The sequence below is a fragment of the Chanos chanos genome, chromosome 7 (assembly GCF_902362185.1).
Source record: "Chanos chanos chromosome 7, fChaCha1.1, whole genome shotgun sequence".
Taxonomy (NCBI): Eukaryota; Metazoa; Chordata; class Actinopteri; order Gonorynchiformes; family Chanidae; genus Chanos; species Chanos chanos.
In genome coordinates, this window is record NC_044501.1 from 40,320,433 (window position 1) to 40,346,473 (window position 26,041).

General features: G+C 39.6%; 1 protein-coding gene and 1 non-coding gene across 2 annotated transcripts; both read right to left on the bottom strand.

The window, feature by feature from the left end:
• Window positions 1–1,382: 1,382 nt before the first annotated feature.
• Window positions 1,383–22,295, bottom strand: LOC115816378 (guanine nucleotide-binding protein G(i) subunit alpha-1-like). The gene is made up of 15 exons (XM_030779335.1): window positions 22,178–22,295; window positions 19,750–19,792; window positions 19,477–19,618; window positions 19,085–19,242; window positions 17,603–17,731; window positions 15,114–15,243; window positions 14,324–14,471; window positions 13,872–14,049; window positions 12,881–12,960; window positions 8,479–8,595; window positions 5,070–5,150; window positions 2,975–3,097; window positions 2,250–2,333; window positions 1,944–1,998; window positions 1,383–1,506 (listed from the first exon to the last, which is right to left on the bottom strand). The coding sequence occupies exons 1-15, from the start codon at window positions 22,293–22,295 to the stop codon at window positions 1,383–1,385; spliced, it is 1,710 nt and encodes a 569-aa protein (XP_030635195.1).
• trnal-caa (transfer RNA leucine (anticodon CAA)) lies at window positions 12,856–12,965 on the bottom strand. The gene is made up of 2 exons: window positions 12,928–12,965; window positions 12,856–12,901 (listed from the first exon to the last, which is right to left on the bottom strand). It is a non-coding gene; the product is annotated as a tRNA-Leu (tRNA).
• Window positions 22,296–26,041: the final 3,746 nt, after the last annotated feature.

The window sequence follows — 26,041 nt, forward strand, 5'->3', positions numbered from 1 at the left end:
CTCTCTGCCGTCGACTTATCAGTCTGTACTCCGTCATCGAGTGTTCCACGCTTCCTGTTTACATACATGGCAGCTGGTGAACGTGTACAATTGACTGAAGGCACATGCTTAGCGCCGCTGGGATCCAAGACACTGTTCACAAAGCTCGTGGTGGTCATTTCTCAACTTCATGAAATAGCGTGTAAACCATACAGGGGTACTGCAGGAAGGATACGTTCAAGCAAAGCTGTCAGAGTGGCTATAAAACTGAGTATATACGACTTCTTCAGCGAGCAGAACGGGGAAGGAATCTACAGCGTTCCAAGTTCCAATTTAAATCCCTTCCTTCTGGATTTGCGGTGTATGGGCAATTCTTCTTTTTGGAGAATTTACTGATCTTGATTAATCTCTTTTGATACACATGCCAGCGCACATGCTATGCATTTCATGTAAAGGTTAAGACATGTCCAAACAATGCTGATGTGTTAGGAAACAAAAATTACAAAATGAACTCTAGACAACTTCCACAAAATCAGTTGGCTAACAGAGCAAAATTGCTCAGCACATTTGGAAACATTTTAACTGACCAGCACTGAAAATCTCACTGAGGGCTTTATAATAATATAATAATAATATATGTAGCCGGGTGGACATGGGGAGAGATTGTTCTTGGGGTGGTTAGACCGTAGGGAGTGAGTACTGTCACTTTAAGAACAGCTCGGAGTAAAGCCCGCGAGAGCGCAGTCTTCCTGTGTTGCATCATACACAGCAGCGCGGAAAGAACTAGAGAGCTGAGGGTTGCTGAGGTCTGTTAGAGAGGTTGGCTGCGCGAGATCCCCACCGCGCGGAAGGAAACCCTAAGCAGCGGGCAGCGTAAATGGTGACTGAATGTACTAGTGAAAGAAAGCATCTACTGCTTATTGTATATATTGGCTTGTTCTGTTAGCTTTGTTCATTTTATGCGCTCCTGTTTAATGTAGAGGGGAGACAGAGTGCCGTGCTAATTCCAGAGTTGAGTGGCTAGCGAACAGGCTGCACACCGGGGCGAGAGTGAGTTTCTGATTCTTTTCTAATAAGTTGATACTGAGTTCACGGAGGAATGTTTAAAAAAAAGTATATTTTGTTCATGGATGTATGTTCCCAGAAAACTTGTGTGCTTTGTAGTGGAGTAACTGTACCAGTTAATTTATTTTGTTGTATTTCTGTTTTTTTTTTCTGTATTTAGAAGTGTGCTGCTACTGTTGTCTGTACACCTCTTAAATTTACAAAATTAACGCTGTGCTCTGTTGGGTGCAGTCGGGGAATAAAGAGCCACAACGAAAAAAAATTAATGTTTCAGGATTTAAACTTTCAGAAGCACTAATAAGTTATTTCACTCACGTGTAATGTTGTTTTCTAACGTCTCATGAGTTTCCTTGTGGAACCTCTTCTCCAGTCCATCTGAACGAGAAGAAATCAGATTGTAATATTCTGAAATCATCATCATCATCATCATCATCATCGTCGTCGTCGTCGTGTACAGCAAACCTGCAGATGCAAAAGAAAATGAGCTGGAAATGCATTTACCAGATAGATTGTTGTCTTGTTTCTACTTACACAGAACACCCAAAGCGATGGCAATGACCATTAGGAGAACACAGAGTGAAAAGAGTAGGCTGTCTTTGGACTTGCTTGAAGATTCCATGTTTGACTTTTTTGAATCAGGTGTGGTTTCAAATGGGACATGTATGGCAGGAGAGGACAATAGATCACCAGCACCCAGCAGGTTGGAATTGTCAGGATCATCTGCTAAAACCGAGATGAATCAGAAAACACACAGTGGATGGCATTTTCCTTTCTCCTTTACCAGAAATTCAAAAGCTATAATGGGAAACTGAAATGAAAGATTACTTCCACGAACATCCACAGAGAACAAAGTGAGGACTTATAGATGCCTCTTTAGGAAAATTGCTAATTTTTCAAACTCTCCTCTACCTTGTTTTAGGACGTTTGAGTAGATGGCCTCTTCATCTTCAAAAGCTAAAGAATGAAATCAGAAAATTTCAAAGTGGAAAAGTGAAATTAAAACTTTATTCACCATAAAATAGCAGAGTCATTTTCCGTTCAAAATTACTTGTGGTTTCAAAACATTTGAAATGGACCTTGTGCTTTCTCATTCATAAGAGAGATTTACAGATCAGAGATAGAAGCTGGAAAAATGATTTGCCTCGTTCTCTCAGAAAACTGGGACATTGCTTAAACCCCTCCACTACCTGGGTCACTCAACTCACCAGCAGTAAATGAGCTTTGCTGCTTTCTTTCACTCAGCTGGACCACATCGCTTTCAGGGCATGTACTCTTCTTGGTTTCTTCAGCTTGAAAGAAAGATACAAATGACAATGAAGACATTTTGACTTGGATGTCAGAAATGACATGGATTTCCGTGCTGATTAATGTTGAATGTGCATGAGCCATGGATTCATATAAGTTGTGTTTTCAAATTTTAATGGAAAAATCCACTAATGTGAGTTTTGTAGATCTAGTAAAGAAAACTAAAAGACTATCTGCAATATTCTCATGTACCTTTTTTGTGATGTTTGAGTACATGGCTTCCTCCTTTTCACAAGCTGGAAAATGCAATTTGGAGAACTCAGCGTATTAAGTAGTCATATTAATTACTGAACAGAAATGGAACAATTACGGAATAATTATGCATTGAACAAAACTTCCAGGGTAATTCTTCCCATTTATTGACACAGAGAGACAGCTTTAGGTCTCAAACTAAGAAATAGCAGAACTTGCATCACATTTTCAGAGAGCAGGAAAATTGCTTCAACTACTCTTCGAACCAATTCTCTCCATTCACCACTGTATGTACTTGGTTGCTCTCTTTTTAACCCCTTTCACACATGCACTGCAACCCTAAAATAATCTAGGCTCTAATCAGAGGGGCTGTATGTGTGAACGCAAATGTCTGCAATCAGTTGGATTGCATCCTAAATGGACTTTATTTTACCAGCCCCTGGTCCAAAGTCTGTTATATGTTCGATTGAGTCCACGTGCAAATAGAGCGGATTATAGTCTGGACTCATCTGGAGAGTATCAACTTTCGGTTGTGTAAGGTCCTTGTTGTCTTCAACTGAAGTAAAGGTTAAAATATAAATGCAGATTTTGGATTTGGATGCAGACTGATGTGATATTTTTCCTCATATGAAGGTAGAAACCCAATAACACGATTCCTGAAAGTGAATTATATGCATGGACGTCCTCTATGAACAAATTTGATTGCAATGGACATTTCAACGGCACTCCATAGAGCTAACAGTCAAAATAATAAAAATCTGATTCCATATCCTGTTTCTGGAAATTTTAATGTATAACATTAACATTTTCGCAAGCTACAAATGACCATCGATTTACATTAAGAAGAGAGAGGTTATTTCAGCCAGGGCTGGCCCAAGCCTTTATGGGGCCCAAAGCAGTATTTCATTTGGGGGCCCCCATCACCTCGGCACCGCCAATACTATTGACTATTGTCAATGCTAGATCATTCACACGCTGACTGTAAGTCTAACACACCCATTATTAACTTTATTAGTTGTAGCTGTGTTGCCTACATCATACCAATGTCAGCCTGGCATGTTTTTACCCTTCTATGGTTTGTAATTTTAAAAGGTAGCAAACTGACAAGAGTGGTCTGGTGTTAATTTACACTTTAATATTCAAAGTGATACAGTACTAAGTGGCATACTGAACGTGGTGTACTGAGAAGTAACAAATTAAACCAGGAGACAATGCATTTGCTGTAAACCAGTTAGCAAGTGTAATTGCTTTAAGCCTTAAAAAATTTGCAATGTGCAAAAGTGCACAACAACTATGATAGAGTATTAGGGCCACATGAGGAAAAAAAAATTCTGAGACTTCGAGAATAAGGTCATAATATTATGAGAATAAAGTCGTAAGTGAGAAAATAGGCGCAATGTTATGAGAATAAAGTCTTAATTTCATGAGAATGAAGTCATAATATTTCAAGAAAAAAACTCATAATATTACGAGAATAGAGTCGTGTTTTTACAAGAGCACAAATCATAATATTACAAGTATAAAATTGTAAAATTTTGAGAAAAAAACATAATTTTTATATTACCAGCAACCAACAAAATGGGCAAGGGGACAGTCAATGGTAGACTGAGCCTGCTTCTAGCAACTGCTGTTCGTCTCAGACGTAGTGCCACACCCTTAAGTCAACAGGAAACCTTACTTTAATCATCTTATCATTAAACGTTTGACAAATGTGGCTTTTCCTCTTGAGCAAATACAGATTTACAGTTTCAGTCCTCATTTTGACGCAGGTAGCAGGCTGTTCTTCTGATATTTCCCCTCTAGAATAACACATATCCAAGAATTACGACTTTATTCTTGTAACATTATGACTTTTTTCTTGTAAGATTATGAATTTATTGTCATAGTATTACAACATTATTCTCACAATATTATGACCTTGTTCTCGAAACCTTTGATCTTCAGTATGGCCCTAATACTCCGTATTAACAACATCAAGTACAATTAAAATCAAACGACTTAGACACACAGAGGGATGTGTCCATTTTGCGAAATCACTTTTATGCTGCTTTTTCCATCGACGCAGAGGAGAGGACTGTGAGGTAACGTTAGTCTGACTGACTGTAATTGCATCCAAGTGCAGTAAACCCCCGCTACAGTACACAAACATAACACCAGCTCTGACAGAAGCAGCGGGAATTGATTAGACCAGTAGTATTGGCTAGCTGGTCCATTAACGTAATATTGCGATTTTGTAAGATTACAGTTGATATATAAAAAAAAAAAAAAAAAAAAAAAATCAAGCTTTCTTGTGGGACAATTCATGGGCCCTATGCAGCCACTTAGTTCACTTATGTGTCAGGCCGGCTCTGATTTCAGCTACCATACACCAGTGCATCTTGGATTAACTCATTCAATTGATTTGAAAACTACTGACCAGGAAAGCTTAAGATTTGTGAAAAATGCGACAATGTTTGCTATGAGTGTGTGGAATCTGAAAACGATACAACACTTAATAAGCCCTGAACAGAACAACACTCCTCACGTACCATCGGGGTTGTCCAGCTGTTTACTGTGAGATGGCTGGAGAATGCTGACATCGCAGTATGTGACATCATCGCTTTCTTGAGCTTCAAAGAAAGATCAAAGAGCAAATAGAAATAACCATAAGTCCATAACAATGTAGATATCTGTTCACTTTAAGAAAATGTCCTGTGAAATTACACTAAAGTGCTGGCAGCTGTGGTTGTCAGCACTGTCCTGTGTTTTTACAGTGTCACTACTAGAATTTCTTTCAACAGTGAAGTACTGTTTTAGTTATTTCAGTACTGTACAGTAGAATGTATATTTCCTGTAAATACCCATATATACTATATTATATTTATTCACCACATCAGGTTAATGTTCATGTCCTTAAAACTCTTTTTATTGATTTCTTTCAAACACACAGAACTATCGTTTCATTGTTGAAAAAAAAGTTTCCACAGAGTGACCCAGAACATAAGTTAAGTCTTCAGGCAGAATCATCTGCTCTGCTGCATGAACCATTGAATGCAAGTCATGAGTTCGGGTAGACTCGTCTAAGTTCGTCTAACTTGAGCTGTCTACATTCGAACTCGTGCTTTTAAACTTAAGCTGTCTGAGTTCGAACTTGAAGTTTCAAAGTCGGGTTTGCGAACTCCAGCAGACCGAGTTCGAACTTGTGCTTTTAAACTGGAGCTTCCTAGCTATGGATGGTCAAGACACCAAAGCAGTTTAACTTGATTCAGATCCTTTTGCTTGTAATAAAAAGATTAAAAATAATTGCTTCACTGGGGTAAATATATACACTTGTCATTTTAGTAACTAGTCTGTTTTCTTATGAGGTGGACATTACCACCACATCTTTCTTTTGAGTGCATTAGTCCACACTTCCTTGCTCTTTGATTGTTAGTAGCCCACTGCCGTGCGCACTGCATGGTGATACCAGAGGTTTTCGACCGATTGCATGTAGTTGACTGGGGGCAGCTGAATTATAAAAAAAAAAGCAAAAAACGACTCAGTTGTACTAGTGAACAGGTACAAACGACTCACTAAAAAGAGTCATTCAAAAAGAACAACTTGTTCGCGAACTGCACACCACTACTCTGCTCAGAACACATCTGTCAGCTCACGCTGCGAATCAGACGCAAAGTTAAGCCTCCTTTTACGCAACATAAGTTATAGACCTATCTCACAAACTGGGTAACCACATTCACAAATGTAATTTTAATTTCTCAGTATGATGTTATGGACTTTTTGGTTGGTTTCTAGAGAGGAGGATAGATAATGATTGAAAGTCAGTTGTTGCATGTGGCTCACTACTCTACTACTGTAAAAAAGAAAACACTGCATTGTTCCATCAAGTTTTAGGGTAACCTGCTGTTAGCAGTCAGTCTTGCTTTTGGCTCAGAGAAAGCATCAGACTTTACAGTATTTCACGGTATTTTGGAAAAACAGAGCATCTCTGTTAGAATTTGGCTGTATTTCTACAGCAGTTTCTTAGAGTGCTGTATTAACAGCTGAATGAATACGTATGAGGGAGTTACTTGCACTAGTTTGGTTTCATTTTGTTCCTCAATTGAACCAAAGTTGTTAATGACACAGTTCCACCCCAATGTGACACTGTCCACACCCGTTACTGAAAGGCTCTGCCATGTTTTATAGTAGCAGACAACCAAAGGAGGCAAAGAACAACAACAGTGTTGAATTTTTTATGTCTTACAGTTAATGAACTGGTATTTTTGTCATGAAGATCTACTTTTGACCAGTACTAATGCTCATAAATGCTGTAATATATATTTTGGGACCGATTTATACAGCACAGAACACAGAGCAGTTTATAATGAAGATGAACTAATCTCCTACTTATTACTACCCCTGGTATTCTGCATTATTTTGTTAAATCAAAACAACAGTTTGTTGTATATGAAGTAAAACACATCAGCTGATTCATTTCAATACAACAGAGCTTAAGTCTTGTGGAGTAGCAGTCATACCCTTCTTCTATAAAGTTAAAACAGACAAGTGAACTTACCATTGGAAGACTTTTCCACTCTTTCTTTCTTTGTTTTCTTTTTGAAATTAACAGCAGAATAGAGATCAGCTGCTGGTGACGTCTCTGACTCCATGGCTCAGAAGTGCAAGGACAGTCCAGTGTCTCATGCTTAAGTACAGTCTACAACTTCCTCTTACAGTTCTGTCTGTGACGTCACATATCAGCACTTTGTCTGTGGTGAACTCAAAGGGTGAGGAGACTGTGCTGTACTCAGAGAACAGAGCAGACTGGATGACCAGATGAACCAGCTGAATAAGTTAAAAGAATATTAGTTTATATTGACTGGATCAGTTATATGGGCTGAATCACAATTATTTCTAATGTTTTTTTTCTTGGTGAAATTGAATTGTTGGATTTTTTATACTGACTACCAATTAGCAGATATGTGCAATTTAGACCATGTTAATCATATGCTTTACGTTAAATGCTCCTCAGAGTTGACTTGAATTACCCCCTGACTCTTGCTGAATTAAGTTTGCTGTTTTTGACACAGTTTCAAACTCAAGATTTGCCCCATATACAATCTGATCATAACTGGTGTTTTCATTCTTTAGTCTTTGACAATAAATGTGCCTGCGTGTAGTACCTTCCCCTTGCTATTCTTATTCTTCTTTTGAATACTGAACATGGAAAACTCCACTTGAAAAGAGTGTTCTGAAAAGTATCACAGCGATAAATGTTCATATGAAGGGTAATGGAGCATGGATTGCAACATGACTGGTTGAGGAAGTTGTGTCTGAATTGAGACGCAATGCAAAACAACTGCTATTCATTTTGCCTTTGATCAAACCAAAGTAATCATTATCAAATGAATACCTTTGAGATCATTTTAATAAATGTTTATTAATGTCTATCTGACCCACTCTGAAGTCCTTTTCCACCACATACAGCAGGTGTGATGGGCAGATCAGGACAGAAACCCCAGATGTATGGGAGCTCATCCTCAACAGCAGAGGTGCCAGTCGGTGTTGGGTGATGCTTAAAGAGATGACTATAACACATTGTGATATGTACCATAAGTGATAGGAAGTAACTGGTAGATACAACAGTTTATACAGCATATCAAATTAGCAGCTCCTCTCATGCTCTTGTATGCTCCTCTGAGTCTCTGCTGAGAATCTCAAAGTAGTTTGACCTTGTCTTTATATGTATGTTATGTCATAACAATGTATCTGCACGTATGGTAACTGCAGTAAAATATCCTTACTTGTCTTTGTGGTTGCATAGAGATATGGAAATGCAGCATTTTTTTTTTTTATCTTTTCTTGGCATGTTGCATTTAATAACTAACAGTTTTTGTTGAGCAAAAGAGATAGGTGTTGACAACTGTTCATGTAGTTATTGTTTTTTGAGGTAGAATTTTACTTCAAATATACACTCACTGAGCACTTTAAATGTGGCTACAGAAGGTCCCAAGATGACCCAGAGAAGGACCAGCACACCAAGCTTCAGTTTCAGGAGACCAGCCTCATCTCTGACCACACAACGTTTGGTCTGACCTGAGAACAGACAAGCAGAAGTGTGGAATTAAAAGTCCAACAACACCACTGAAAAAAAAATCCTAAATTCAAGTTATCTTTTTTTTTTTTTTCATGACCTGTTATGTCAGTCTGTTTGCCGGTCTGTCCGTCTATTAGTGTGGTCTTGTCACGTGTCATCATGTCTTGTCTGTGTGTTGAGTTCCTGTCCGTCCTTCCACCTGTTCTTGTCATATCTCGTCATGTCTCTGTCTGTATGTCTGTCTGTGTGTTCGAGCACTGACACGGGATCAGGCTAAGTGGGTGAGAGGGTGGGTACGGAGCGGCTTTTCTGAAGATATTGAATTTTATCACACTGGGGAGGCGAGGGGATTCAATGCAGTGAGTATAAAATGAATATGAAGAAAAATCTTTTTTGTTTGAAACAGTGAGGACCACAGTCAGTATAATACAATGCCAAACATTTCCAACTTTGAAATTCATACATTTCTGGGCAGAGAGATTAAATGAATTCATAGTTGTCTCCATTTTTCGGCTCGACATACAGCTTGTGCAGTATTCAGTGTTCAACGTATTTAACACTTATAAACTTCACCGTTTTCACAACACACACAACTTCTGCGTACTTCACACCATTCGCACCAACACCCACATTATCGGAACATTCTCTTCCTCTTTGTGACTGTCCAGAGACGGCAAAGAATTTAAGACCAACAGAACGTATTTCTTAATGAAAGATGGCAAGTGTTAAATGCTAAACTGATGCACGCATATTTTAAAACGTTTTTTCTTTCTGACACATAATCTCCACAGTTTTCTGCTCAGCGATCCCGATTTTCCATGCTACACTTCATATGTGCTTTAGTCCCAACTGACATAATTTCTGTACATGTCAGAGCAGCGGTAAAACGGAAAAAGTGGGTAAGTGGCTGACTTTGAAAAGCATACCCAAATGAATAGCGACAGAAAATGAAAAGAAAGACTCACAACCATCGTTTTCCTGCTCTCTCTGCTTCACTGTGCTGAAGCCTAGAGTTTAGAGGCAAAGGATGTCTGTACTAAAGTTAATCAGTTTCTCAAAGAGCAGAAACACTGGAAGTTCCTCTCAAAGGACACGACCGTCCTCTGAAAGCCGCCATAGTTGCAAAGTTTCAAGGAGGGTGATGATTAATCATCCACAGGGAGAACTCGCGACTTACTTGCTTTCTAAATGTTTTATTGGCGACCGCTGGAACATATACACACATATAGATAAAGACGATAACGTGGTGACGACCAACTTTAGACCTCTCAGCAAATGTGCACGCCCTTTCAGGCTATAAAAGAAAATACAATGGACTAGGAAACATGTCAAATAAGCGACACAACTATACAACTACCAGAGGAAAACTATAAGCAATGTCGCATGACTGAAAACATTTTTTAAATGTAGCCTATACGACACCGCGTAATATTAGGGTGAATTCAGGTATATTGGGACATCAGGTAAACTGGGACAGAATTACAAAAACTGTCCCAATATAGCTGAATTTACCCTACATAAGGCTGTGCATAGACATAGGTGGTAATGTGGTGACTACCGACATCAGAGATGCACTTCCAAAATAAAACGATGAACGTATGCTTCAAAAAAGATATACAGCTTTATTGTCAACTGAATAGTACAGGAGAAAAAAAAAAAAAAAAAAAACACAGCTCAATTTTTATTTTAGCCTTTGCAAATATAGTATCCAAGTGTCCGGTTTATCTTTTCCCCACTAAAATGCCTGCTCAGCTCTTCTGTCTTGTGTATGACTTTTCTTCGGTGTATTAGTGGCATGACAATACACAGAGAAAATATATGCTTAATATGCCCGCCAAAAAACCTTTGATCAGTAAAGGCAGTGTTTGTGGTGGTATCATATAATGTGTTCAACCCCCCCCCCCCCCCCCCCCCCCCATTTCTCATTTTGATGTGCACATAAAACAGCACATTGTAGTTTCTCAAACTTGGTCAAAAAGCAATGCAGCAGTACAACTAATGGTATATGCCTGCCTGCTGTCTAAAATCTCCTTTCTGAAATTTTCATGAAGCTAAACTGATCTGAGGATTTTCATTGTGTCATGGAGTATGTACTTTGACAAGTCATTCATAGCATATGCATTCTTGGGGACTGGAAATAATAAGTCAGTTATGTGTGTCACTCATGATGACTTTTGGGATAAGGGGGCATTTTTCAGTGTGTCATTGCTTATGGACTCTCATGTTTCCTTGTAAAAAAATGACTTAATACATATTAGAGAAAAAAGAAGGTGATCTTTTGAGTTTAGATTCATTGTTTTCTAAAGTGCTTTTTAAGTAAATAAATAAATAAATAAAGACTCACCTGCAAGACTTTTATGGGTTTCGTCCATTTCTGGAAAGCAGAAAATATGACATCATATAACGGTTCATTAAATCAGGCTACAAATCCTACAGTTTATAAAAGCATGTTGTCATTTCAGTTTGTATTGTTTTGTTTTACATTCAAACAACAGCATACTGTCAATGATAGGACAGCGCTTGCTGTGAATTCGGATGTATCAATTTACAATTTACAATTTAGTTATTTGGCAGACGCTTTTTACCAAAGCGACTTACAATCAGTGCATCAGTCAGTCAGATTTCTAATACCTTGTGAGCAGAGATCACAATAAGACCGAGCGTAAAATTGCCCCTTCGTATTGCGCCCCTGGAATACTTTGACAAACGCAGATACAAGACAAAGGGGTTTTTTTTTTTTGTTTGTTTGTTTTTTTAGGAAAGGGAGGTTAGGCATTGGGGGACAGGTGGGTTCTAAAGAGGTGGGTTTTCAGTTTCCTGCGGAAGATGGTAAGAGATTCCGCAGTCTGAGTCAGCATCAGCATCAGCTGACTCAAATTCTTCACTGTTCTAGCAGATGATAATTGCACACATCACCTGCGGGTATGCTTATTGGTCAGGTTTGTCTTTTTTTCTTTTTTTTTTTTCTTTTTTCTTTCTTTTTTTTCATTTAACAGCAATCTCCAGTAGAGGGAGGCATCACTTACTGTTAAGTGTGTTTATCATGTCTATGTTTTCATCAGTAAAGTTCCTCTGTATCTCCTCTATCATCTTCAGTCTATCTGTAGAGTAGATGAGTATAAAGTAACAATTCATAGATTAATATTTGTTCAGATGCTGTGTGCATTAATTTAAGATTTTTTTTGTCTACTCACAAAGAATTGCAGGTAGTCTTTGGAATTCAGATTTCACTACAAATGTAGGATCATTTGTTACCATTAGCAACGTGACAGTATTGTTACCAATTAAAGAGACACATGGTACTGATTGTTCTTTGTTACCAAGCTTATCATACACGATAATGATGAAAAAGGACAAGATCTGTAAACTCACAAGAGACTTGATGAATCATATTTTTCTTCTCTGCATTACACTTTCCCCTTCCTTTGTAAGGTTTCCTTTTATGTCTAATTAAATCAACACAATTTTACATCAATACATAATATATATATATTTTATTTATTATTTTTAAGCCATTTACTACTACTACTGATTGCAGTTATGTCCAGTAGGGGGAGTCATTGCTGTTACATGCGTACTTTTGAATGAGCCCAAGGACAGGTGAGGAGGAGGCTATACTCCCTTCTGTTGGAATAGGTCACAACCGGTTCTTACGTGAAGGGTCTGTCTGTGTTTTAGTAAATTTTATCACGCCTACCTCTGCATGAGTCAAAGGATAAGGAGGAAAAGTGGCAACATTCCCTTGTGTTCCCAAAACTCATAATTCTTTCTGTGTGCCCAAGGAATTGTGGGGAAAATTCTCTTTTGGCTTTGGCAACCGCCACAGAGCAGCCTATACATGGGACAGTCGTCACATTCGGGGTTGTTACAAAGGTTTTGGTTTTCATAATTTTGACTAATACCAAGTCTGTGTATTTAGCGGTTTAAGGAAGACAAGGTGTTTAGTGTAAGTGAAGAAAAGAAGTGAAGTAAAGCTAGACTTCATTTCTGATCCAGTATTTCACTCAGCCACAGTAAAGCAGACATCATCTCATACAGCTGAAACAAGAAATGCTATTTCAGCCATTCTTATCAAATTATTCGTTTTTGACTTGCGAAGTTTTTTTTTTTTTTTTTTGCACTGAGTCTGAATATTTCAGAAGTGTTCACAGACGTTTATTTACATCTGTATGCACTGTTTAACATTTGATTAACCTCTGATGTGATGCAGAATTCTAAATGGTTTGTCCATTTACATTTATTTGAAGACAAAACTCTGATGTCAGAAGTGGGATTCGAACCCACGCCTCCACTTGGAGACCAGAACACCCATCTGCTGTAAGGTATAGAGCCTTGAGTCTGGCGCCTTAGACCACTCGGCCACCCTGACACAAAAAAAGCTTTAGGAGCAGCTGAAGCTTATCTTCACAGATTAAACTGTATAGTCACCGCTTTCCGAAACCTTTCTGTTTTACCGGTATCAGTTTACAATAACATTCTACAGAGATATCTGTCTTAAGTCTGGTCACGGTGACAGCCTGTTCAGAGAGATGAGGGTGTTCGGAGCTAAAGGTTCTGAAGAGGATAGAACATTCTTCAAAGGCTTGTACCATACGTTATTCTAGTTTCTCATCTTCCTAGTAATGCAACAGCGAGAGTGGTTTACCAAGAAAACTAAGCGTGAAAACATACATCCATCACATTTTTGCTGGGATACTCTTTTTCTTGTAAGAGGTCAATGTCACTTCAACCTATAAGAAACATATATAAAATTGCAAATGAAAGACATTAAGGAGAGCATACTCAAGAAGGTTTCATTTCCATGAATTTAACAAACCTTGTGAAACACTAAGAAAAAGACATAAACTGCTTCAGTGTGGATTGTAAATGTGTTTTATTAGCAAAATAAGGAAAAGGAGTCTAGAAATATTTCCAAAATGCAGAGAACACACACAGACACACAGTGGTGGCATTAGTTATCAATATTCTGTGTTTACCTGTTCGTTTAACTTGCTGTCGTGTTCCCATGGTTCTCTAGCAGACTTTGACAATAATATTTCATACATGCTTTGAATATTCTCAAAACATACTTCTCTTAAACACACTACAACAGAAACAGAACTCTCCTTCTCTGACTTAATATAAAGCTTTATTTCTTTGACAGGTTACAACACCTAAACTGTTCATTCACTCTCCCCGCCCACAGTTTTTCCCTGCCGCCACCAAGGTGGGGTGGGGGGGGGGATGGGGGGTGAAACTGGCAACTTCGGCCCTAAGCCAGCTTCTCTAATCTTACAGCCAAAGGTGCAAATGGCAGCGAATAGCAGTGATAGCATCAGTGACAGCGTGAAAGACAAACTGCACGTGCTTTGTGTCCGTCGCACACGTGAAGTGGGTGTGGACGACACGGTCCTTACTCAGGCTCTCAAACTGACGCCAGATGTAGTCTGCAGCCTCCTCGTATGTGTTGGATCCTAGCCAAAAAAAACAAAAAAAATGAAGAAACGCCTACCTTACAAGGGATTGAGGCGAGAACAAATCATGTCAAAAGGGGAGCCACACTGTGAGAAACGGTTTCACCTCTCCGTTTCGTCTTCATAAAAGAGATCTTTTGTTTTCTCTCTCGGGCCCCAGATGAGATCGGAAAACAAAAAAAAAACGGCTGAGGGGTACAACCTAATCCCCTCTGGTGATATGTGAAAATGAAAGTAAGTCTGTTGGTCTGGATCAACCCTGTGAATCTTTTACCTGCATATTCTGGAAAACAAACGGTGAGTGGGGTCTTCTTTATCTTCTCCTCAAACAGATCTTTCTTGTTGAGGAAGAGAACAGTGCGGGAGCCCACGCGTCGCTTGCAGATGCTGTCAAACAATTTCAGGCTTTCATACATTCGGCTCTGAGGAGACAAGAATGGCAAGGTTATAATATTCGCTGGTGAATATCATACTGGTTCTTTAAGGTTACACTGTTGGTGAACTTAATGTTCGCCCCTTTTTTCCTTTGATTATCCTATGTTTTAAGATAAGTGGTTTGAATGAATTCTTTAGTTTCATACAAAAAGGGTTGTTTTTCACACAAAGGTATATTCTTTGTACTCAGTTCACATTGAGTATATTTTATTCTGCTTCATCTAAATGAGAAAAAATGTGTCATAAATCTCTCACTGAATGTGAGATGAACTTCATTCACATCTTGAGAAAAGTCAGTTCATCAGGAGTACTGTTAAGGCTTCCTCCTCCCTGACAGTTCCGCTTTTTGACATTACACCAAATCTAGCAAACCAGGAAATACGGCTTTGTGAAATATCAGTCTGCATAAACACGTCTTACTTATTCTTCGTGAGTTCATCAACGAATGCGTATTAGAGATTTTCCTCAGCAAAAACCCCTTGCCTTCATTGCTATTATATGACCATTGCAAAATGCTTTTGACATAACAAAGGATGATCTGTAAAACAAAGCTTGGAGTACTCTTTTAGTAACTGGAGTATAAAAATGTCTATAGACTATGACAGACTTGTAGTGTTTTTAAATAATACCATCTCCTCATCCTCTCCCGAGACCTGGTCATAGTCACTCAGTGCCACACAGAAGATAATCGCCGTGGTCTCGTTAAAGCAGTGGATCCACTTCTTCATTTCTGACCTCTGACCTGTGACATCAATCATCCTATAAAAATGTACAAAATGCCAGAGTGACACATCTACAAATACAGATTAAACATACTCAAAGTAAAGGTTTCCCTACATGTACATTGGTTCTGTGAACTATATAAAGTATGTAGATTTAACCTTGAAATACACACATATGCAAACCAAGAGTATTAGCACAGAGATCATCCTTATTTACAACATGTGAAATGCCATTCCAACAAACAGCAATTCTGACATGAATATGATACCTCCCAGAGCCAGCCTGACGCATAGGTGGTACAGACAAATGCTAGGAGCATTGTCCATCGTTAGGGGCGCCCCAAATGAGGGAAGAAAAAACAATTCAAAATTACTAAATTATTTTACTTTTTTTTTTACTAACACTATTTTCTCTACGTCGTGACAAGCTGACAACTTAGATCACAGGATGTCGAAAAGCCTCGCGCTCTAGAATCTTTTATGACAACATTTTAACTTGAATCATCAATACAGCCAGTGGACAGCAGTCGTAACGAATAAGTAGCCTGTCTTGTCCGTGTGACTGGTCTAGACCTGGCTGTAACTTCAAAAAAGTGTCTATAATATAGTATGTACCTATTTCGAATGACAAAACAAAGACAATTGACGTCAAAGACACATTTTCGTGTCTCGTACACTGGTATGCATATTTTTCACTATTCCTTTGGTGCGCTCCTTCACTTAGCACCCCTACGTGCTGCATATGTTGCACACCCCCTTTTTGCACCTCTGAATTTAAATATGTTTATCATATCAGAAAGACCAAAGCCCTCTACTGCACAGGGAAGAAAAAGAAGAAGAGGAGGAAAAACAGGGAAAGGACAGAAGTAATGTGATGAGTGAATAGTAAAGTTCACTAATTTAATAAATAGCAAGAGTTGACGTCAGTTACTCCCACCTTAAATTCATTAAGGAAAGTTGGAAAAAAAACAACTGTTCAGGTGTTTGGGGACTAACCTTAAACATAATTTTGAGAAATACACTTTTTCTTTTAAGTGTGCTGCACAAACCATCCACTGTCTGCCTCAAGAAACCAGATGTACACTTTTATTGACATCTTAGGCAAAAGGCAGGTTGCCAGTCTATCACAGGGCAGAAACAAGGACAAACACACTCACATTCATACCTAGGGGCAATTTAGTGTCTCCAATTCACCTAAGCTGCATGTCTTTGGACTGTGGGAGGAAACCGGAGCAAACCCACGCAGACACAGGGAGAACACGCAAACTTCCATACAGAAAGAATCAAACCCGAGACCTTCTTGCTGTGAGGCAACAGTGCTACCCACTGCACCACCGTGCCGCCCTGCTTTTCCATCCCCTTGTGCAATTAAGTCGTACATTTTCATTATTGATTAGTCTTATATGTACAGCAAACAGCATGCATCATATGAGAGAAGTACTCCATTGAATACATGTTTTCTGCATGAATGCCAGGTGTAATTACTCTTGCTGTTTGTCTTTAGAATGTTACAGGCTATCATGTGGCTTAGCAGTTTCTGTGTGAGCGTATAAACACAAGGATTGGTGATGGAATGGGCTGCGATGCAAACAGCACCAGCTAAACTCTTGCCTAGGCCACCAGATTGCTCAGGGCCAGATCTGATGCCTCCTATAGGTTCAAAGAGATTCTACTACTCTTCACTTCAAGAACCTGGCAGCCGTTCCTTTCGACCATGTCTTTTCTCTGCCCTTGCTCCGCTGTGGTGGAGCGACCTTCCTCAATCAGTTAGAACTGTGGAATCTCTTGCCATCTTCCGAAAGAGACTGAAAACCCACCTTTTCAGAATCCACCTGTCCCCCAATGCGTAACCTCTCTTTTTATGTTGTGGCATATAAAGGAAAAAAAAAACAAAACAAAACCTACGTACTAACCTTGTCCCTACGCCGCAGGTCTTCTTCACTGTTTTCTTTCTCTATCGTCGAAGAACATACAGGAGTGTGGTACTGAGAATAATCGGTTTGCATTCTTACCATGATCTTTTGTTTATGAGGTCATTCAACCCGATCGACGCGCTTATTGTAAGTCGCTTTGGTTAAAAGCGTCTGCTAAATGCCAAATTGTAAATTGTTGTAAATCAAAGTTGAAAACGTTTTTTACAAAGTTTAAGCATTTAGAAAGAAATGATTTTGAATTGATGGCTGCTTACACACGGTAACACAAGCCGGTAAGAGCTTCCTTTACTTGTTTGCATAACAAAGAAAGTGGGTAGCAAATCAAAACACGCCCCCCCCCCCCCTTCAGACGTCACAATCAGGGCCTCTATTCACAGTCACGTTGTAGGAGCAGTTCCATGGGTCACTGTTATATTCGAACCTCTGGAGTGAGAATACGGCCTATTTCTCTTTGACTCTCACTTGTAATGAATGCCGTTGACTGTGAAGTCAGTCTCAACGACGCCTGTGGTTTCCACTCGGGCTCTTAGCACATCCTGCTGGGTGGGAATATAGGTGGCCTGAGATATCCTGTCCAGATCATTCAGGTAACTGAAAGACACAAACATGTTAGTCAAAACCTTCTCTCTCAGGTCACTTCACCCAGTCCCACTCATATATTCCAATCTCTAATTACGAAATACATTTTGACATAATGAAGGTTTTGGGTCTGTAAATCTTTTTTGTAAATTGCACAAATCCAGTAACGTGGTCAGTGACTGGCTTGTGCATTATTATTTTTGCAAATGGCGTGTAAATTTGGCTTCAAAAGCCATTGCTGTAATAGCATTTCAGTTCCTCTGGCCAGTGCTAATACGGTGAAGCATCTGACAGCGTAACTCTCTCCAAAAAAGCTTGTGGCTTATGCTCCTCTCCCACTCCGATCTCACTCAAACAATTACACAATAGCCAGCGATGCCATTTCCTTAACTAATAAAAAAAACTTCCAGCACCATGTAGAACATGGATAAGCACAGCAGCAAGACCTATGAAATATGACAGATGCAAATAATATGGTTTGGGTGTTGTCACGCTGGTGGTGTCGTGCAGGACCCAAGTGCAGGACACAGTGATGAAGGTGAAAAAAGGAGGACTTTACTGGAACTGAAGATCAAAATTCACGTGCAGAACAGGAACAAAAACCGATAACAAAAAAGGTGCAGCTTGACAGTGTGCATAAAACACAAACAACAATAGGCAAAGGACAAGGCAAACACTAGGGCTTAAATGGAGGGAGAACTAAACAGGGCAAAACAGGATTGGTTGAAATTAACGAGGTTAATAATGAGACAAACGGGAACAGGTGAGGGGCGGAGACAGACACAAAACAGGCGCACAAAGACATGTCAAACTAAAAGTCCAAAATGGAGGTGCAGGCTGTGACAGGTGTTGATTAGGTACTGCTTAGCAACGGCTGAGACCTGAGCTGAGTAACTGCTATGATACAAAAAGAGAGACGAAAGATTACCCATAAATACGTCAGTGGCTTTTTGTGGTAATGACCTGACTCACAGATGCAACTTGCAAGATTCAGTTAGTTTCCATACGCTCTCATTCCCACAACATGTATTGCCAATAAGTAAACGCTGATGATATGCATAGAGTAGCACAAACTCTCAAGCTATTGAAGTCAAGGGCATCTGCTTTTTCCAGTCAAAGTTTTGCAGGTTTTGGCAGAACAGGATAAATCTTGACAAGCTCAGTCAAGGCTCAAATGTCAACATCATGGTAAAAGGAGGTGGCTTGTGGGTATACATCTCCTCGGTAAGTGATTGAAAGTGTTTGCAGTTACTAAAACATCTGCTACAAACAGGAAAAAATGCTAGGGGAGGGAGAGAGAGAGAGAGAGAGAGAGAGAGAGAGAGAGAGAGAGAGAGAGAGAGAGAATCTGAGAGACGAACTCACTATGCCGCTGAGTCGTTGAGCTGGTACTCTCTGGCGCGGCTGAAGCAGGCCTGCACTCCGCCATCCCTCCACAGTCGTTTAATCACTCCAGCCAGCTCCGATGACATAAAGCCCTGTTCTGCTGAGCCGACTGCTTCAAACAGCTGCCTTACATCATCCTGAGAGGAAGAGTTCACAGCACAGTCAGAATGACCGCCGGCATTACTTTACTTGTCACCATCTCCACCATCAGGATTCAACTGCCATTTGTAAGCATTACTATGACTACGAACGCGATCACCCTCATCGGTACGGCTACAGGAGCCATTCGTCGTATTGCTTCAGTCATGACCCCCAACGCCACCATTGTCATCATCGTGACTGTGTCATTCTTCTAGCCCTAAATAACTTACTGCTCGTGCTGCATCTTCAAATTCGATCTCGAGTCGGCCCATGGCGCGGATAATGGCGGTAATGGATTGGATGGTGTTACTGTGGACCACAGCCTTGTACCGTTTACGCTCCTCTTCTGAGTAACCTCCCCCATAGATAATTCTAGGAAAGGGGGAAAGAAATCCCAGAGTAAATTCAGAGACAAAGTACAGGATAGTAACAGGATAACAAATGATTATTTCTGCCGTACGTTCAAAGAGAAAAATTAAGGGGGTAATATTAGAACTTTTTACTTTATCTGTTTGGCAATCGTACTCTTTCCTGACTCATCAGCACCTGACAATGGGAAACAAAGAAAGTGGTTTCAGTTTATGAACACAAGCTTAATTCTTTATCGTCAGCGCAACAAATTACAATGTTTAGAGAGCCACTTACATATGAATGAACAAATATGTCCCTTGAATGATGCGTTCTCAGAATTCACAGGCTTTGGATTAAAAAGCAAAGTAGCGTGATAAACGCTTAATTAATAAACATAAAACAGGCTTACCATGATGAATGCACTATGATAATTAGCTTGTACCATGATACAGACTTTGCCTTTTTCTTTGGTTCAGCAATCCCCCATGAGATCTGTGCCTCTGTTGCAAGACTGCTAACTCAATAGATACCTCGCCCCCACTATCCTCCTCACTGGTACATCTCATCAGCTGCACTTACACTGTATTATCTTATTCTTATAGTTTTATGGTTCTACATTTCTTTCCTCTATTTATAGCACATGTATGTGTATATATATATATATATGTGTGTGTGTGTGTGTGTGTGTGTGTGTGTGTGTGTGTCTTTATATTACCTTATCTGTTCTTTTTATTACGATCTACTCTTACTTACATTGTGCAAGTTGAGCTGGCCCCAAGTAAAAGAATTTTATTACTGATAACGAAGTCCACATTGTTATCTAGTAAATGACAATAAAAATTTGAAACTTGAAACTGGAGTGCAATCTCTCAGCAAAGAACAGTATGAACCCCACAGATCAGAGGGAGATAAGGAGAGCATTCGCATGTGATTGGCTGTGAGGGCACGGAGCAGCTTTGACGGGTTGCGATTGCCGCTAGACTTCGGTCTCTCACGGGCATGAAACCCAAGAGTAAAAGTCCACGCATCATAACAGCTGTCCAAGAGCTCTTGGCCTTGGCTATCATCGCAGTTCCGCTTTGTCAGTTTGCCCGTCTTTAGTCAAGTTGGGTTAGGAATTGATTTAAAATCAGTCCTCCACGTGCAAAGAGGAAAAGTATGGAGTCACAAGATGTGGGTGATTTTCCTATGCAAGCCTTAAAAGGCTGTAGCTCAAACTGTCTTACAGCACACGACAGGAAAAGCATTATTCAGATCAGTGAGTGCGCGTCGGTCCTCTGTTCCGAAGCTGAAATTAAGATGGTGAGCTCTTCCCTCCTTGCAGATCTTACCCCTTCTACCACATGTCTGCATTTTCTGGTGGGCGCAAACTATGAGGGGTGGAAGTAATTTCAATTTCTGACCAGAGGTGCAATGTCCTAAGCTCCCTACGGTTTGATAGCCAAAAACACGGAAGTAACAAAAATTGTTTGCTGTGAACCATAAAATGTCAGCTGAGTTGATTATTGGAGCAACACCGTTTCAAATAAAACGTCAGTCAAGTTTATCAATTTTATCAATTCATTTTTATTACTTCCACCCTGGAGGCTAGGTTCCTTAAATGTTGTGTTGTGAATGAAAATGGTGAATGAAAATGATGAAACATGGCTTTGTTTTCGTCATAACACGATTGTTTTAATCAAGTCAGCTTTAAAGTGATCAAATCACTTGATAATTTATCACTCTACTTTTCATTTCACATCCATTTTTACTCCTCTATCTTTCAGTTCACATCATTTTCATCACCTCCATTTTTAATCAATTAATTTTTGTTTCTTCTTCCCCTCACAATTTGCATCTTCAGCTTTTGACAAACTCACTCGTCAGGTTAGTTTGAGAGAGGAGACAGGGGCTCTTTCATGTGTAACTCCAGTAGGCTATGTAGCCTATGTGGAATTATGGTACATGGATACAGACAACCAGTCAAATTTTATTTACTGATCCCTGAAACCCATGTTTTTTCATTGCCAGCACCACTGATTAACGTTAGAGGTTGCTCCCACTGATAAATTATTTGATATGAACAGGGTCGGCCCAAGCCTTTATGGGGCCCATAAGCAGAATTGATTTGGGAGCCCCCCACCACCTCGACACCACCAATACTATTGACTATTTTCAATGCTCGATCATTCGCACACCTACTGTTAATCTAACACACCCATTATTAATTTTATTAGTTGTAGTTGCATTGTTTATGTCATAACAATGTCACCCTTCTATGGTTTTTAATCCTAAAAGGTAGCAAACTCACAAGAGAGGTCTGGTGTTAATTTGCACTTAATATTCAAAGTGATACAGTAGCCTACTGATTGGCATACTGAACCTGAGGTACTGAAGAGCGACAAAATAAACAAGCAGAGAGTACATTTACTGTGAACTAGTTAACCACTTTAACTGCTTCTGGTTTAAAAAATTTGCAACATGCAAAAGTGCGGAACATATGAAGGAGTACTAGGGTCACATTAAGGGGAAAAGTCTGAGATTTTGAGAATAAGGTCGTAATATTACGAGATTAAAGCCGTAATTGCACGCTTTGCTTACCAAGGAGGAGCAGCCGGAGCTCTCTTTTTGATCTCTCTCTTTCAGCTGTCAAATTCCTGTCGATCATTTTACTGCGCTTCCTTGCCACCATGTTCTCTCTGCTTAAGGTACACCCCATCCTCAAGCGAATCCCCCAGACAAAGTCAAATAAACTGATAAAATATCTGGAATACCCAAATGTATGGGTAAAAACGAGTCACTCCCTGGGAACCACACGTCCTTGTTATAACGCCATGGACCACAGTGATATTTTAAAAGGCAGTGGTCGGAACTGGAATACGTCCTTCGCACCTTCAAAAGTGTATTCCACGTCAAAAGTTCAACGTCAAAATCTTAAAAATAAATGAGTAAATAAATAAACAAAATCGGGTGTTTGAGCCGTAACGTCTCTCTGCCGTCGACTTCTCAGTCTGTACTCCGTCATCGAGTGTTCCACACTTCCTGTTTACATACATGGCAGCTGGTGAACGTGTACAACTGACTGAAGGCACATGCTTAGCGCCTAAGCAGCGGCAAGCCGCTGGGATCCAAGACACTGTTCACAAAGCTCGTGGTGGTCATTTCTCAACTTCATGAAATAGCGTGTAAACCATACAGGGGTACTGCAGGAAGGATACGTTCAAGCAAAGCTGTCAGAGTGGCTATCAAACGGAGTATATACGATTTCTTCAGCGAGCAGAACGGGGAAGGAATCTACAGCGTTCCAAGTTCCAATTTAAATCCCTTCCTTCAGGATTTGCGGTGTATGGGCAATTCTTCTTTTTGGAGAATTTACTTATGTTGATTAATCTCTTTTGATACACATGCCAGCGCACATGCTATGCATTTCATGTAAAGGTTAAGACATGTCCAAACAATGCTGATGTGTTAGGAAACAAAAATTACAAAATGAACTCTAGAGAACTTCCACAAAATCAGTTGGCTAACAGAGCAAAATTGCTCAGCACATTTGGAAACATTTTAACTGACCAGCGCTGAAAATCTCACTGAGGTTATTATCTCACTATAATAATAATATAATAATAATATGAGTTTATTTAGAGCCAAGTATCAAAGGGCTTTACATGTCTGTAACAAAGTTAAATCAAAATGATGTTATCCATATATTGAAGTTTAAGTCAGTTTAACTCAATACAGTTAGCCACATACATGTTTTATGGGCACCTATGTCACACAACATACCCCAAGGGTCAGGAAGGAAAGACAGAAGCACTCGCCTTTCAAACAAGAGAAGAATGACAAAGAGCAAAGCTCTGGTCTAAGAAAGATGGCAGAGACCGCAGGCAGCATTGCTTATATCAGAGTTTGGCAGGAGCTGTAGACAGCTGTGAGCTTTCAGTCAACATTTTTCTTCTGGACAGTCAGCTGTGTTCTAGCTTTCCCCACCCAGACCTCTCTAAACTGTTTGGGGCTAGAATAGACAACAATTTGATGCAATGCGGGCGTACTTGCCTGTACCTCAAATAATGACACCTCTAAAACCCTCTTGGTGGTGTAATGGAGGGAGTAAACTGCAGCCATACTGATAGTCCTCCCAAATTTCCTTTCAACGTATGAACTAATCAATAACATCTCAAGTTAATATGTTAATTTCATTAATATGTTATAAAAGAAAAACATATGGTATAGTTTGAATGATGGAGATCGTAATCAGCTGTGTTATGTGAGACCTACTGACCTCTGGTCATTGGCCTCTGTTCACATATAAAGATGCTGGACTCTAAGCTCCTTTCCCACAGATAAACAGATGAGTTCTGTTGAAAGGCTGAAAGGCTGGATGACCCGGATGACGTTTCCACTGGAGAGAGGGGGAAGGGGAAAGAGAGAGAGAGAGAGAGAGAGAGCTGTCACATAACCTAAAGGTGGTGAACATAATGTCTTTATCTCAAGATACAGAATCACATTGTCATAGATTTTGTTCATGTGTTACATTGTTTGTGATGAGGCAGTGTAAAAATAAAGAACTGAATGACAGCCACCCTCCCACTGGCAGAATAATTAACTACTCTTTAGAAGATATAAGTATAAACAGAGATTCCAAATAGTTCATACTTTATTTTAGTACATACTCAAGGCTAGTAAAAGTTTTGTTTATAATTGTGCTGAGCTCCAGTTCCATCTCTTTAGTGAAAGAACTCAAGTCTGTTTATGGTAAAGACCCAGACCATGGAGGAGTCTGAAGAAATATGAGAGAGGGAGGTGGGAGATGAGGACAGGGGAGGAGTCTCCCAATAGGAACGTGGCGAGTCAGGGAGAGACAGAAGCTGCAGCAGCTTATGCTCCACAAATCCAGAGAGGACTACTCCAGGAAAACAACAGCACTTCCAACATCATCATCATCATCATCATCATCTCTCTCTCTCTCTCTCACCCATTTCTTTACTTTCTGCATCAACACATCTCCTGAGCTACATCTCATCAACTGTACATGCTTGTGGATCATATTCATAATTCGGTTTACACAAGCTAACTCAGTGATTTAATAACCGGCCAGGGAAAGTATGAAGATACTGGGCGACTCAAAGTTCAAAGTGAGATCAGGCTGAGTTCAAGAGAGGGAACTGTAAACACGGCTGAGTTCATCTACAGGGCCGACAGAGAAAAGAGACTGATAATTACCTTGGGCACAAAAAATATATGGCAATGGACTGCCACTCTCATAACTACAGATTTTCATCTTGAATGAGGAACAGTTATTTACATGTCTGGAGGGTCAGTATGATAAATTGACAAAGGCTTTTTCTTAAGACCTAAAAATACTGTTCAGGAAACCATGCACACATTTTAAACACAGGACACACACACACACTGAGATATATATATATATATATATATATATATATATATATATATATATATATATATATATATATAAAGGACGGGGGAAACAATATATACTCAATATACGGCTCAGAAAACACATGGGTGGTGTAGACTTCACACTGACTGATCCAGCGGAGGGGTTTGAATAGTGAAAGGCATCAGAGAGAACTAAAGTGAAGGCAGGTGTGCAGAATGAGGGTGATCAGACCGGTGATTAGTAAACCGGCGATGCTGAGCGGGGAATGGCTGAAACCGGCGAGGGAGGAGGCGAGGTCGTTACAGCTGTCAGCACACAAATGTGTGTAAAAGTGCTCTTGAGTGTGTGTAGATTCTATTCTTACTTAATAACACATACCAAGTAAGAAGAAAATATTGCTGAATGTCAGAATCTTTGCGAAAACTACCCAAGTGGGTTTTAAGAAGAAATTTTTTCTTCAGAGCGGTTGGTGAATGAAGCCCAATGTGTTTTATTTTTTTGTTTTGTTTTGTCTCTTTTTTTGGTGAAATTGGTCTGATTCCACCTTGATAATATAATCAGAGAAACCTCACTTAAATGGTACAAGACGTTTTCATCATCTTACTGTTTTTGCTTTTCAGATTTATTCAGACTGGGATGTGAACAATTAAATACTTGCTTGTTTTTTATTTGGTGATCAACAGATGTGTGTAATTTACACCATGTTAAAAACATATTTATCATATGCTTTACTTTAATTTCCCCTAAAGCTTGACTTGAATTACCCCTTTACCCTTGTTGAATTTAACTTGCTGTTTTTCAGACTGTTTCAATCTCAAGATTTGCCACATATACAATCTAATCATAGCTGGTGTTTTCATTCATCAGTCTTTGACAAATATGCCTGCTTGTAGTACCTTCCTCTTGCTATTCTTGTGTTTCTGAACACAGGAAACACCCTTTGAAAGGAGTGTGCTGAAAAGTATCACAGCGATTAATACTGGTTGAGGAAGTAACGTCTGAGTTGAGACACTAGGTGGCAGAAAAGAATTTTCCATTGCAACAACCAAAGATATAATTAGTAA